This window comes from Alexandromys fortis, unplaced genomic scaffold (genome assembly GCF_014885135.2).
Source record: "Alexandromys fortis isolate MF-2015 unplaced genomic scaffold, M_Fortis_MF-2015_v1.1 scaffold_13, whole genome shotgun sequence".
Classification (NCBI taxonomy): domain Eukaryota; kingdom Metazoa; phylum Chordata; class Mammalia; order Rodentia; family Cricetidae; genus Alexandromys; species Alexandromys fortis.
Genome location: NW_026067908.1, coordinates 4758255 through 4771990, shown reverse-complemented (window position 1 = coordinate 4771990; position 13736 = coordinate 4758255). Strand labels below are relative to the sequence as shown.

The following is a 13736-nucleotide window of genomic DNA, read 5'->3' as shown; positions in this document are numbered from 1 at the left end:
AGCCAAGAGGACCTGTGCAGACAGCGACTTTACCTGTGACAACGGCCACTGCATCCCGGAGCGCTGGAAGTGCGATGGGGAAGAGGAGTGTCCTGATGGGTCTGATGAATCCAAGGCCACTTGTGGTGAGTCCTGCCCTGGACCTCAGTTTCCTCACCAGCATTTTCATGCTGGCAAGTTGTTGGGCTCACGGGAGACGGTCAGAGGATACTCTGTGCCGGGCCCTCTGGGGAGTGGAGGCTCCTGGTAAGCAGGCAAGTGTTTAGCTGCTCCCCGTCGCCTGTGCCCCGCCTCTCTTCTAGCACCCTCGTAGGTTTGACTATTCCTGCGGCACCAGGAGTTAGAATCAGCCCCAAATGCTGCTCCGAAGCAGCCCTGGCTCATCTTCCGGGCCGCCTGCTCTCATTCTTGAGGATCTCAATTGTAATTCCAGTGGCACTAAGGGCAGCTGGTGCTTGTTAATCATTTACTGTGTGCCACACCTCGCTAAGCCCTTTGTACGCCGCCGTCCTTTTATCTTCTGAGCAGCCTCTAGAGGCAGGAACTACTACTTTCTGCATTTTCAAAAGGGGCATGCTGAAGCTCAGAGAGTTGGCGTGATTTGTCCATGGCCACCCAGCCAGGACTTCAGGGCCCAGCTCTTCCCTCTGTGTTGGGTGAGCTGAGTACAGGAGGCCTGTTCTTCATGGTTAGCTAGATGGTGGCAGAAGGAAGCAGGGCTCCAGGACTGCTTTGTCTCTCGGGATTTCTTTTCTAGGCTCTAATCCTCAAAGCAAACTTAGACCTGGCAGGTCATTCCCTGACATTTGTTAAATTAAAAAGGAGATGAGAAGGGGGAGGGGGCGGACCTAGCGGTCCAGAGGCAGAGCTTCTGTAGCGCGAGCCTGAGACAAAAGGCTGGGGGAAGCACGTGGAGATGGTGGGACTAGGGGGTGGGGGATCCAGGAGCCCCTCTCTGGGGCTAACATTTGCCCCAGAGGTAAAGACAGGGACAATGGAGGCCAGAGTCCTATCTAAGGCTGCCGCTAATGATAGCTGGGTTTCCTTGTCTCCTAGCAACAGAGCTACCAGTTTCCAAGACAGAAAGAGAAAGGGAGAGCAAGAGAGACCCCCAACCCCAGACAAAGGGCCCCTCATTTCCTAGGCAGCTGCCAAGCCCTCCCCAGTTTTACTGCAGGCCCCATCCTTTCCTTACCATACCAAATGCCACTCCATGCTGTCCTGGAGGCGTGCGGGCAGAGGGAAGCCCAGTGCTTTCTCCCACCCTGCCAAGGAACAAAGCCTTACCACACTTGCCTGTGACTGTCATCCTCATGCCAGCCTAGAGAGAGGGTGGTGGATTCCCCAGACCGGACCGGGTGTGGCCAGTTGGCCATGGCTGCTCAGCTGAGAAGGGACAGAGTCCTGTGTCTCTTAGAGAGTTTCTAGGGGTGGTTTGCAGCTCCTACCCTAACGGTCAGCCTGTTTTGCCTCGCCCCGGGCGTGGGTAGGGGCTTTGCGGACATTATTGGGGAGGAGGGCTGTCTTGCTCCCCTTCTCTCCACATCTCCGTCTCGTGATATTGCTTCCTCCTTGCCCTCTTGGGGCCTACTCACCTATCCCCCTCCCTCTCCTGGGCTCCCTCCCTTCCTGCTCATGCTTCCTGCCTCCAGCCTCCCTCCTGCTACTCTCTCTCCCATCCTGCCTATTTCTGTCTTCCCCAAAACGCCAGTGCTCACTGCCTTCCTACCTCGTGGTCTGTGCTGGACCCACACTGCCCACTTATCTTGATTCCTAGGCCTCCTTATATTTAACAGCTGAACAGCTAGAGCCCGAAAACTTGATAGACCCACCTCACAGACACACAAATAGCCTATTTGTGGCAAGCACCTCTCCAGTGACAAAAGACAGGATTTTCAGGCTTTCTGAGATTCATGGGAGCAGCAGCCGGGATTGAAGAGGCCCAGCTCTCTGCGGATTACCCAGGCAATTGCTGTGAGAACCTGTCTCTGCTGCATGCCCTCCAGTATGGGTCCCAATCTAGAATCCCATAGATGTTCCCTTTTTTAAGATTCCTAAATTCTTAGTAGTCCAAGACCCACTTTCTGCCCTTGTCCAGGGGGGTGCAAAGTCTAGGATCCCTATTCCCTGAAGCACTGCATTGGTCAGAAGCAATGGCCACAGGTTCTGCCACTAGGGAGGGCTGCCTGGAAGAGTCAGCCAGAGAAGACCTTGAAGACCAGGCAGAATTTGGGGCGGCAGGACTGGTAGCAGGCTTACTCACAGCTTCCCAACTGAATGAAAACCCAGCAGCCAACCCGTTGTCCATTTAATTGGTGTTGCCATAGCAACCTCCATAGCCTACCAGGTTTCTGGGACTATGCCAGCTCCCAGGATAGAGCCTTACTCCTCACCCCTAACAGAAAGATTATAGATAGAAGAGTGTAGTAGGTTTGAGATCTGAATCAGCTGGGTCAGGTCTTTGCCTTGAAACCTCATATAAGTTGTCCAGTCTTCCTGAGCCTCAGTTTCTCCTTTTGTAAAATGATATGGTGATATTTACCTTATAATGGGTGTATGACTCCGCTGAGAAAATACAAGAATTGGAGTAAGTGCCAGTGTTGTTTTTTATTGTTCATGGACTGCAGCATCTCTGCCCCCAACATTACAGTTTATTAGGATATCAGGACACTAACTTTGTGCTATTAAAATACTATGGGCTGGGGATGTGAGAAGCAGAGGGACCTGGGATCGGTACTCATCAGATACAGCCAGAGTCACAATGGGAAAGCCCAGAACATTTGCCTAATGAAAGTATCATTTGGGCTCTAATTATAGCTCTCTTGATTGGAGCAGTCTCTGACCCACCTTCAGGCATCTGTGGGGAGGGTGCAGGCAGGCAGGGAGAGGAGAGAGTGGTTCAGGGGAATGAGCTACAGATCTGGGTGTTGCATGCTGCATGTGAATTTTCCCCTTGCATCTTAGCAGCTAGAAGGGGCCCTTACTGCTCACCTGCTTCTTATAGATGAGGGAGTACAGGCCTGGAGATCTGAGATCACCCATTTTGCCTGATGCTGTGTGAAGGAGCCTAGTGTAACTCTGCTCCTTCAGGATGACAGGGTGCTTCCTAATGCAGGGGCCCAGTCAAGTGACACTGGTGGTTGCTATGGTCCACTTGGAGCAGGTAATCCCCATTTGTCCCTAAAACTCAAGTCTCTAAAACTACAGACCAGTGAGTAGCCACTACGTACTATCAACAAACATTTTCCTTGTTTCTTTATGTATTAGCTTGTGAGTTGGCAAAAGTACCTGTGGATTTGGATTTCTGGGACAGGATTCTCAGGAAATTAATAAATGCCTTCAGTTGCTTCAGGGTGGAGTTTTAAGCCCCTCACCAGTGTTGTGAGGGGGCAGTGCAGTGATGATTATTGCTTCTGCCTGGGACACTTGCACAGCAAGCCAAAAGTGCCCCTTGGGAGCATCTGTCCCAGAGAGAAAGGCTGTACGGGGGTGGGAACTCCTGTGCACTCCCGTGGGGTGATACCAGCCTCCCCACAGGTCATTTACATTTTCATCGCATGAAATAAGATAAGAGCAATTGTGTCCTGAGCTCCAGTGTATTCCAGGCTTTTGAGAACAGGCACTTCCACACTGCCTCATACAAACCCCAATTGCAGCAGAGGAGACCCAGGGAGCATAGAAGTTAAATGCCTTGCCTAAGAACTCTAGTGTTAGTAAATGAGATTTGGACCTAGCTTTATTGACTCTAAAACTAAGGTTCCTTCACCTATACCAACTTGCCTATGGTCTTGGCTTCAAGGATCCTAGGAGTAGCCATCAGATGGCCATGTCGCTCAGCCTAGCTGAGCAAGGAAAGGCTAGCTGAGCATCTCACTGATCTCTCCAGCCATGCTGGGAAAGCAGCGGTGTCCTCCTGTGCAGTGGCTGTACAGCATGGACCTGGGATGGAGGTCCAGCTCGTCTCTCTCCATAAGTTTCTCAGCCTGCAACTTACACTCTCCAGGCTTTCCTCTCTGCCTGGGAGATGCCCATCAACAGTCCCTGCAGCTGCGCAGTGGAGAGGCCTGACCTGGAGCCTGGAGCCCCAGCTTTGGGGAAGAGCTGTACCACAAGAGAGGCACAGGCAGTGTGGTTTCAGGAGAGACAGGCATTTGACACACCTACCTCTCTCTGGGCCCTGGAATACCACTCCAGGAGACACTTGTCAACTTGGTCTTCTTGGCCTCTTGTCCTGGCATTCCAAAGAGCCTTGGCACTCTAGGGGTGAAGGAACCAGTAGTAGGCACTGCTGGGTCCTTGAGAGCCTGTAATTAGAACTGTCTATTTAGGGATACAGCAAATGCCTTATTAATTATAAAGAAAGGAAGCAGACAGATTGTTTAATCATTGTCCTTGTTGAAAGGTTATGCTGTTAACTGTATAAATATTCATTAAAAGTTCAATCGGCTGCCTGCTGCAGGACCAGGCCTCCGAAGGTGGCGCATCTGGCCAAAGGCTGTTTCAGTCACCTAGGCATGGGGAAAGAGAATTTGGGGCTGTGTCTCTGCCATGCATGGTTTGATGGAAGGACAGGGCTTTTGTCAGAGGAACCCAGATTCTGTCTTTAATGTGCTGTACACTTTGGGTGAGCTACTTGATGTCTCTGAACTTTAGGACTGCTCACAGCCTTCTTCCTTCCAGGATTAGGGTGAGGGGCATGCTGGGCATCTTGGTTGGTTCTGGCTAAATGCCACAGACTGGCCTGGCTAAGCTGTACATAACAGAAACCTAGTGCTTACAGTTCCATTACATGTACAGGGTCTAGTGAGGTCCACTCCTCACAGAGCTGCCTTCTCACCCAGACCTTCGCAACAGAGGGCATGGAGGCTACCTCGAGCATTTATGTTATATATAATTTTCATTGTATATGTTCATGTACATGGTACTGTGTTCCATAAGGACAGTGTCATACAAATACCGTGTTAAGCATATTCTTCCTCCCTCCCCTCTCCTGTTAGCTCCTTCATTCCTCTAGATAATTTTGCTTCTATTTTAATGTCATATACACACACTTAATTTTATATATTCATATAAAATTAGAACCACAAATGAGAAGACATGCAATATTTGTCTTTCTGAGTCTAGCTTAATTTGCTTAATGTGATTATCTCCAATTGCATTCCCTTTCCTACAAATGGCGTAACTTTGTTCTTTATGGCTGAAAAAAAAATCCCATTGTGTATATATACCACATTTTGTTTGTATCCATTTCTATAAGAGGGCACTCACCCCACTGGTGAGGGCACATGACTTAATTGTCTCCTAAAGGTGAAGTGGAGTGGGGAACCAACTCCTCGGCCTGGCATAGTCTGACCCACTTAGGTGCTTGTAACTGTGGCCCTTTCAACTCTGTGAGGCCTAGTTCTCTGAGCACTTGCTCTGGGTTAGTGCTTAGTGGTTGCCTCATCCTTCCACTCCGCTGCTCTCTCAGGGGTTTGCAAACATTTGGACACCTATATCACTGCTAGGATGCCATGGTATTACAAAGAGATGAGGTGTGCCATATCCTCCATGTGAAGATTTTTAGCTCGGGCTCTTACCTAGAAGTGCTTGGGTTAAGAGAACTTACTAAATGCAGGTTCCAGGTCCTAGAGCATGGCTCAGCCATTAAGAGTGTGTTCTACTTTTCCAGAAGGCCTGAGTTTGGGTCCTCCTCCCACCAGCACCTCCACACACGTAGCAGACACACATTCACACGAAGAAATATATAAAAAATTTAAAAATTAAATATTAAAAAATTTAAAAATGCAAATTCCTTGGCTTTCGACATCTAGATCAGCCAATATGACTCGAGGCCTCTTGGTTAGAGTACGTTCTGGGAGACAGCTGGTCAGCTCCAGCTGCTTCATGGTCTAAAGTATCAAGAAGCGCTCAGGGTTCTCCAGTGTTGGTGACAGAAGAGCCATCTCCAGATGCCCATCCCCCTTTGTCACTCCAGATGATAACCCAAAGTGGCCTTTTGGGGCAGGGGGTTGGAGACAGGGTTTTTCTCTGGGTAGTCCTGGCTGTGCTAGAACTGACTCTGTAGACCAAGCTGACCTCCAACTCACAGAGCCGCCTACCTCTGCCTCCCAAGTGCCGGGAATGAAGGTGTGTGCTCCACCACCCAGCAAAAGTGGCCATTTCATGTATGTATGTATGTATGTATGTATGTATGTATGTATGTATGTATTCTTTTAGGTATGAGTCCTCAGTCTGCATTTCTGCAGGCCGGAAGAGGGCATCAGATCCCACTATAGATGGTTGTGAGCCACCATGTGGTTGCTGGGAATTGAACTCAGGACCTCTGGAGGAGCAGCCAGTGTTTTTAACCACTGAGCCATCTCTCCAGCCCCCACTCCCCCACCGTCAAGTGGAATTTTAAGAGCTCACTGAATGTTGGTGCTTTCCAAAGCCCTACCTGACAGTTATTTCATGTAGAGTGAATATATGAATTCCATGTTCCCATTGGACTGCCTTATTCATGGCAAGTATTCCAAACCTGCCCACATTTGTGGTCCACATGGGACTGAAGGCGCTCTTCCCCAATACATAGTATGTATCATCTGGGGACCTTGATTTAGACACCTGCCCCAACCCACTTTCCTGCGCCTTTTCTTGGCCCACTTTTATTCATCTCTGTGGCCTCTCACCACCAGCCACAGAAATGAGATGAGAGGAAACAGATCAGAGTGAGACATGAGTTACCATTCTTCTGAACGTACAGAACAGTTTCCAGCGCTGATATCAGACACAGCTGCCATATCTTCATGTCACTCGTGTGTGTGTGTGTGTGTGTGTGTGTGAGAGAGAGAGAGAGAGAGAGAGAGAGAGAGAGAGAGAGAGAGAGAGAGAGATGGAGACAGACAGAGAGACAGAGACAGACACTCAGGGCTTACTCAGCAGTGCTCAATCTTACCCACTGAATGGATAAACAAGACTGAGTCTCATCCAGTATGTGTAGATGATAATAATGGGGAACATGGACTGAGCCTAGGATGGATGCACTTCTAAACATTTTACAGACATTAATCTGGTCATTACAACCATCCTATGCAGTGGGTCATAGCATCATCTACACTTGGTTGAAACAAAGAGAAATAGTTTAGGCCAAGGTCACGTGGCCAGTGAATGACTGAGCCATGATTCAAACCCAGGCAGCCAGCCTTCATAGCCCACATCCTCACTTTTCACGCTGGGGGCCAAAACATAACCCTCACCCTGCTGGGTTATTATGAAGATGAAATGGAAATGTCTAGCACTGTGCCCGGCACAATCCAGAGACCTGAAGCTGGGACGCCTGCGCCCTGGAGAAGGCAGCAGGGAGCCAACCAGAAAGGTCGAAGATTCATCTGCCCCAGCTGTCATGTGGAGCAGGGAGAGCTCAGAGTAAGAGCTGCCCACCGGTCCTGAATAGGGTTCTCATTCTTCCAAATTGAGAATCAACCCTGGGGCTCTAGGCCCCTGATTGAGTCAGCCTCTGATTGCAGCTGCAGTAATTATAGCTGTGCAGTCCCGCTGGGCCCTGCACGTGGAGGTTGTTCTCAGTTGTGGGCTCGGCACCGTCTTACAGAGACAAGATTGTTGCTGCTAGGGTTTTGGTGAGCCCTCCAAACCCATGGGTTCAAATCACGGAGCTGCTGGTCTGGAAGGTACACTGAGGTCTGTTAGGCATACCTTACCCAAAGGCACACAGTGGGAACACAGAAAGGGTGTAGCAGCTCCATATTGTGAGATCTTAAAGGGAAAATGGGTAGGGCCCTTGGATCAAGAAAGACTTGAAGCTGGGCACTGGTGGTGCATGCCTTTAACCCCAGCACTTGGGAGGCAGAGGCAGGTGGATCTCTGTGAGTTCGAGGCCAGCCTGGTCTACAAAGTGAGTTCCAGGACAGCCAGAGCTGTTACACAGAGAAACCCTATCCTGAAAAACCAAAAGAGTAAAAAGAAAAAAAAAAAGACTTGAATGTCTTAGGCTAGGAGAGCATGAGAGAGTGTTAGGTGAGGCAGTGTGGGGTGGGGGTCAGATTTAGGACTTAGGACGCCTTTAGAGAAGATTGGCTTCCAATGAAAAGACACGGGGCAGGATGGCCCTAGTGGACTGCTAGGGACTTACACCAAGCAGCAGGACTGGTTGGTGCTGTATCCCTTAACTAAGCCATGAACACCGGATGTCTGTCTCTGCAGCCAGAGAAGAGTGTCCTGATGAGAAGCTGAGCTGTGGACCCAGCAGCCACAAGTGTGTGCCTGCCTCGTGGCGTTGCGACGGAGAGAAGGACTGTGAGGGCGGAGCGGACGAAGCTGGCTGTCCTACCTGTGAGTCCAGAACCCCGTTGTCTGCCAAGCAGTCGGGCACCCTCAGCAGTGGGGGACCCCTTCTTGGAAGGGGCCTGTTTCTCTATGGGGTCTGATAGGCGGGGAGGAAAGAATAACAATGAGAACGTTAGAAACGGCTGGGCCCCTAGACATGTTCCTCTGTCATCCTCTCAACCACCTCATGAAGAGCCATTACCATCCCCATTTCATGGGTGAGGAAACTGAGGCTCAGACAGGGAGGAAACGTGCCCAAGACTGAGGGTTGGAACTGAGATTCAAAGTCAGGTCTAACACACAGCTTTCTGCCATGTCTGACATCTGCTCATCCATTCTACAAGTCAACTGATCTCCAAGCAAGAGCAGGGGAACGAAAGGCTGGGCTGTTTGAAGGTGGAGTCTGGTGCCAGGGCACTGGCAGCACTGGGAATGGGGCGTGTGCTGACAGATGCCTAGGGTGTAAAGGATGACTGCTGCTCGAGTTTCAGACTGGGGTACATATCACATACAGAGAAGATACTCCCATCAGCCTCAGCAGGGACAGATGGACGTGGTCATTGGGACCGTTCCACGTGGCTGAACTTCAAACACAGGATTATCTCCTTCTCAGAGAGCAGGCCAGCAAGGTTTGGGGGTGGGGGGCATGGTCCTGGTTATCCTGGGTACCTGCTATGTGCCAGGTCTGGAGTAAGGTTCTGAAGGGGACGATAAGGCGATCCTGTAATCTTCCCCTGGGGACTACAGACTGGCCTGGGCTGGAATTCAGGAGCGTGCATGTCAGGCACTTGTCCACCACTGCCTCTCAGAGCATCTCCTCACCCCACCCAGTCTCTCCTGGCCATCCCTCCTGGTCCAGGAGCAAGGCCATTTCCTCCTGAGGCTTCTGAGATTCCAAATGTGAGGGCTGAGGGGTCCGAAGAAATGTATGGAGAGGGCAGGGGTCCTGGCAAGTGCTGGCACTGGCTTCAGCTGTGGTAGTTTTGTGAGAACTTCCCACCCATGCCAGTCACCCTTTCCTCTCATCACCCCCATCCTTATAATCAAATGATGCTTCCAGTATAAAACTAGCAGCCACTATTGCAAGGAGTGGGGGGGGGGGCGAGTACCTGACCAGGACATGTTGGGACAGGGACATCTCCTGTTAATTACAGGAGCTGAAGGTATTAGAAAGGATTATCAGGCTCTCTGTGGCCTGGGCAGAAAAGGAACCTTCCCTTCGCCAGTTCTCTGAATGTAGGGAGTGGGGTCCCTGGGCCTTAGTGGGATTTTCCAGTGAAGGTCAGCTTCAGAACCTTGTTGAGAATCCAGTGTTAAGAAGCACTTCCTGTCAGGACTCTCAGGAGACAGACTCTTCTCTCCCTGGGTATGTAAAGTGTCTAGACAGGCAGGAGGATATCAGCAGCAGGATCTTGGGGAATGTGGCACCAGAGAACACATGCTTTTCCCTCTGATGCCCCCACATCCCAAAAACCCAGAAGGGGGAAAATGCAGCTGTCGGAAACTTAGTAGAGCTGTCAGGAGAACATGACAAGGTCTGCCTACATTGTAACACCGAAGACATCACTTTATTTTATGTTCAGTAAATGAAAATTGACATCTTGGCACTGAAAAAATAGAAACACGGACCCTGGGCGCCCCCATATGGAGAGATATGGAACTGCCACCACGATGTAATAGCCACAGCATTTCTGACCCACCTGAGTCCTGAGGCCAAAGGTTGACGACGTGAAAAAGGGGAGGAGGCTTGAAGGAGGAGGGAATGGGTTCTTGAAAACAGCTGACACTCCAGAAAGTGAGGGAAAACAAGCAACAGGAAAGCTGGGAGAGGTCAGAGTAGGAAGAAAATGCCCCAAACCTGAGTTCTGGGCGCCCCTGAGCGAGGTGCTCCCCTCTCTGAGCCTCAGTTCTCTTAGCTGTAAACTAGCACCTGGGCTGGCTGGGCCCCAAGGCCCTTCCTGTGGACTCCAGGCTAGCCTACCAGAGAGAGGACGCCCAGAACCCCAATAGGGCAGGACCTGTTCTTTAATGACTTGGTCCACACCCACATCCTGCCACATCTAAGGGGCTATGCCAGTCCTTAGAATAATGGGGTGTGAAGGACCTGGAACCCCGACGTGGGGTGGCTGTGAACAGCACTAGACAGGCTGGGGCAGAAGGGGATTTCCTAAGCAAGGAAACAAGCAGCCTGGGTTGGGTGACGATGGAATTTGGACCCGGGCACAGGAAGAAGGCTGACTGATAACTAAAAGGAACAGTGGGCAGCAGTGGGTTCCCAGGAGATGGCGCAACTTTAACAAAACCGTGGAGGGGAACTGTGTGCTCCCGGCCTAGTAAATCATCCAGGTGGCCATAGTTGGGTGTGGTCATGAGTGAGGAGCAGGGACCAGGGTAGTAGATGCCAGGCTGGAGACTTTGTAGTCTCGGCAAGCTATGTATCCAACTCTGCCACAGTAGGCAAACCCTTGCCCTCCTCTCATCTGGTGTCAGTCATGTTACAGATGATTTCCTATCCTGCAGGACAATAGGGCTCTGCTGCGTTAGAGCCTCTCGCAGCCCCACCATGCTGCTGGTTACAGGGCAGAAATTCTGTATATTTGCCGAAGTTCAGGGAAGGCAAGTGTGGTTCAAGGTCAGTTAGCATGACTGAGGCCCCTGCTTTCAAGTGGCGGTCTCTCATGCCGTGCTCCCCCTTCAAGTCGGCAACAGGACCTACTCCAGCCTATAGGCGAGGGTCAGAACACCCTGTAACCTCAGTAGCCAGTAGCAGGAGCTGGGCTGGGTCATGGGGGATGGGATCTGGACCAGCTCTCTGTCCTGCGCAGTGTGCGCCCCGCATGAGTTCCAGTGCAGCAACCGTTCCTGCCTGGCCTCTGTGTTCGTGTGTGATGGCGATGATGACTGCGGTGATGGCAGTGATGAGCGCGGCTGCTCGGACCCGGCCTGCCCGCCCCGCGAATTCCGATGTGGAGGAGCTGGTACCTGCATCCCTGAGCGCTGGGTCTGCGATGGCCAGTTTGACTGCGATGACCGCTCGGATGAGGCTGCCGAGCTTTGCGGGCGAGCGGGCCAGGAGACCACAGCCACGCCTGCAGCCTGCGCCCCCACGGCCCAGTTCACCTGCCGCAGTGGCGAGTGCATACACCTGGGCTGGCGCTGCGATGGCGACCGCGACTGCAAGGACAAGTCTGACGAGGCCGACTGCTGTAAGCCCCCTCTACGCTCCCAGTCCCACCCAGAGCCTGCTGATATGGCCCTCCTACCGGGAGTACATACCCTGCTTTAACAGAGACTTACACTGGGAGAATGAAGTGACTTGCGGGAGGTCACATGGCTGCTAAGGAATGGAGCTCAGATCTGACCCCAGAAGCCAGGCACCTCTTGTCTCTGCTATGTGCACCTGTTGCTGCCCAGAGACATCTGTCCTAGGAGTGCCTACATGCTGGGCCCGTCAGATTCTGCTGACTGTCCCAGCTAAGTGGGTCCCTTCCAGGACTTTGGCAGACCCCTGCTGCCCTCTCCTGCAGGCACAACTCACACTGTGGCATTTTCTTCTGTGCATTTCTCATCTCTGCACCTGAGCTTCTGGAAAGGGGCTCTTAGACTCCGGGCTCCCCACCAACACCCAGCACAGTGCCAGGTTCAGGAAAGGTTGACTGAGTGAACCAAATCACTAAGTCATGAGCGCCAGGACTCAATGGAAACCACACGTCTGTGCTGAGGTGGTGGTGGACAGGGAAACAGGAAACTGGAATGCTGTGTGACCTTTGGCAAGGCCTTCCCCCTCTCTGAGCTTCAGTCTCCCCATGTGTACACTAGAGATGCTTTGACTAAGTGTCCTCCGAGGCCTCCTGAGCTCGGTCGCTGTTCCATTCTTAATGGGGTGGATGTGGCATGAGGTTGTGGGGACAGCTTTTGTGTCCTCCGAGGCCTCCTGAGCTCGGTCGCTGTTCCATTCTTAATGGGGTGGATGTGGCATGAGGTTGTGGGGACAGCTTTCCTAGCGCCACCCTGGTCCTGACCTCCTCTTGCCCTGTTTCAGCACCACCTGGACCCTGCAATGAGAATGAGTTCCAGTGTGGGGATGGGACTTGTGTCCTCGCGATCAAGCGTTGCAACCAGGAACACGACTGCCCAGACGGGAGTGATGAAGCCGGCTGCCTGCAGGGTGCGTTGCTCAAGAAGGTTGCCACCCTCTTGAGGATGGAAGCTCAGCCTGAGGAAAGGCCCTGTGGCCCTCCCTGGCCTGGAGAGAGCCGAAATGGGGGTGTTCTTTCCTTGGTCTCTGAGATGTATTTACCCCTTCAACATCGGTCACTTGCCCATTATCTTCTGTAATTTCTTCCCATGGGGTTCTGGGGCACAGGAACTGGACTCTTTTTTTTTTTTTAAGATTTATTATGTATATGAGTGCTCTATCGTCACATACACCTTTATGCCAGAAAAGGGCATCAGATCCTACTATAGATGGTTGTGAGCCACAATGTGTTTGCTGGGAATTGAACTCAGGACCCCTGGAAGAGCAGCCAGTGCTCTTAACCGCTGAGCCATCGCCAGCCCAAGAAGTGAACTTTTAATTAAGGACTTTGTAAAAGCTGAAAGAGGGCTAAGGGGACATGAGAATTACCGCAGGGAATCTAGCCTCCCCGCTATTTGTCTGCACCCGAGGCTTGCCTTACTAGCTCTCAGACTGAGCGGACACTGAATCCTGTCCTCCAAAGAGTCCCTCTCATTCTCAGGTGGCTCTGCTGGTCACCACTTGTCCTGACAAAATAGAGGTCCTACCCACTAGCCATGGGGAATAATTAGAGGGCAGCAAGGCAATGTGGGCCAATGCTCCCCCTGGGAGATGGTCAGCCCAGACTAAGTCCTTCTGGAGCTGCTGCACGGTCTTTCCCAGGAGCCTAATACTCCAACAGACAAAGACCCCTGTGTGGGTGAATGAGGGTCTGTCCTGTGGGAAGAGCCTCTTATAGGCCCTGGTTCCACTGTCTGTCCTAAGGTCCCCTAAGAGAGTTAGGGCTGGTGATTGAACTCTGTTCATTTTCTGTGGGCCTTGGCTGACCCTGCCCGGCCTTGCCCTCCCACCCACTGTCTCACAGGCACTGTCCACTCTCTTGTCTGGCCCGACAGAGTCAACCTGTGAGGGTCCCCGCAGATTTCAGTGTAAGAGTGGAGAGTGCGTGGACGGCGGGAAAGTGTGTGATGGTCAGAGGGACTGCCGGGACTGGTCGGATGAGCCTCAGAAAGAGTGTGGTATGCTACCTCTCTACACCTAACAGCTGGACTAATGCTCTCACTGTGCTCCCTCCTGGCGTCCAGGATAGAGGCCCTAGTACCTCTTCTGACCCTCTAGACCAAGTGCTGTCTATCCTGTCGCCTCACATCAGGCCATTTGCCATGAGGATCTC

General features: G+C 51.8%; 1 protein-coding gene across 10 annotated transcripts in view; it reads left to right on the top strand.

Annotated features, from left to right (window-relative positions):
- Positions 1 to 13736, top strand: part of Lrp8 (LDL receptor related protein 8) — a 68023-nt gene that overhangs the window by 29384 nt on the left and 24903 nt on the right. For 4 of the 10 annotated variants that reach the window (XM_050136311.1, XM_050136310.1, XM_050136313.1 and 1 more), the window contains exons 3-6: positions 3 to 125; positions 8203 to 8331; positions 11151 to 11531; positions 12368 to 12493. In XM_050136311.1, the coding sequence (XP_049992268.1) occupies positions 3 to 125; positions 8203 to 8331; positions 11151 to 11531; positions 12368 to 12493 (759 nt within the window). Of the gene's footprint in view, positions 1 to 2; positions 126 to 8202; positions 8332 to 11150; positions 11532 to 12367; positions 12494 to 13458; positions 13582 to 13736 lie in introns of all 10 variants that reach the window. The other 6 variants (XM_050136315.1, XM_050136314.1, XM_050136321.1 and 3 more) reach the window with 3 other exon arrangements.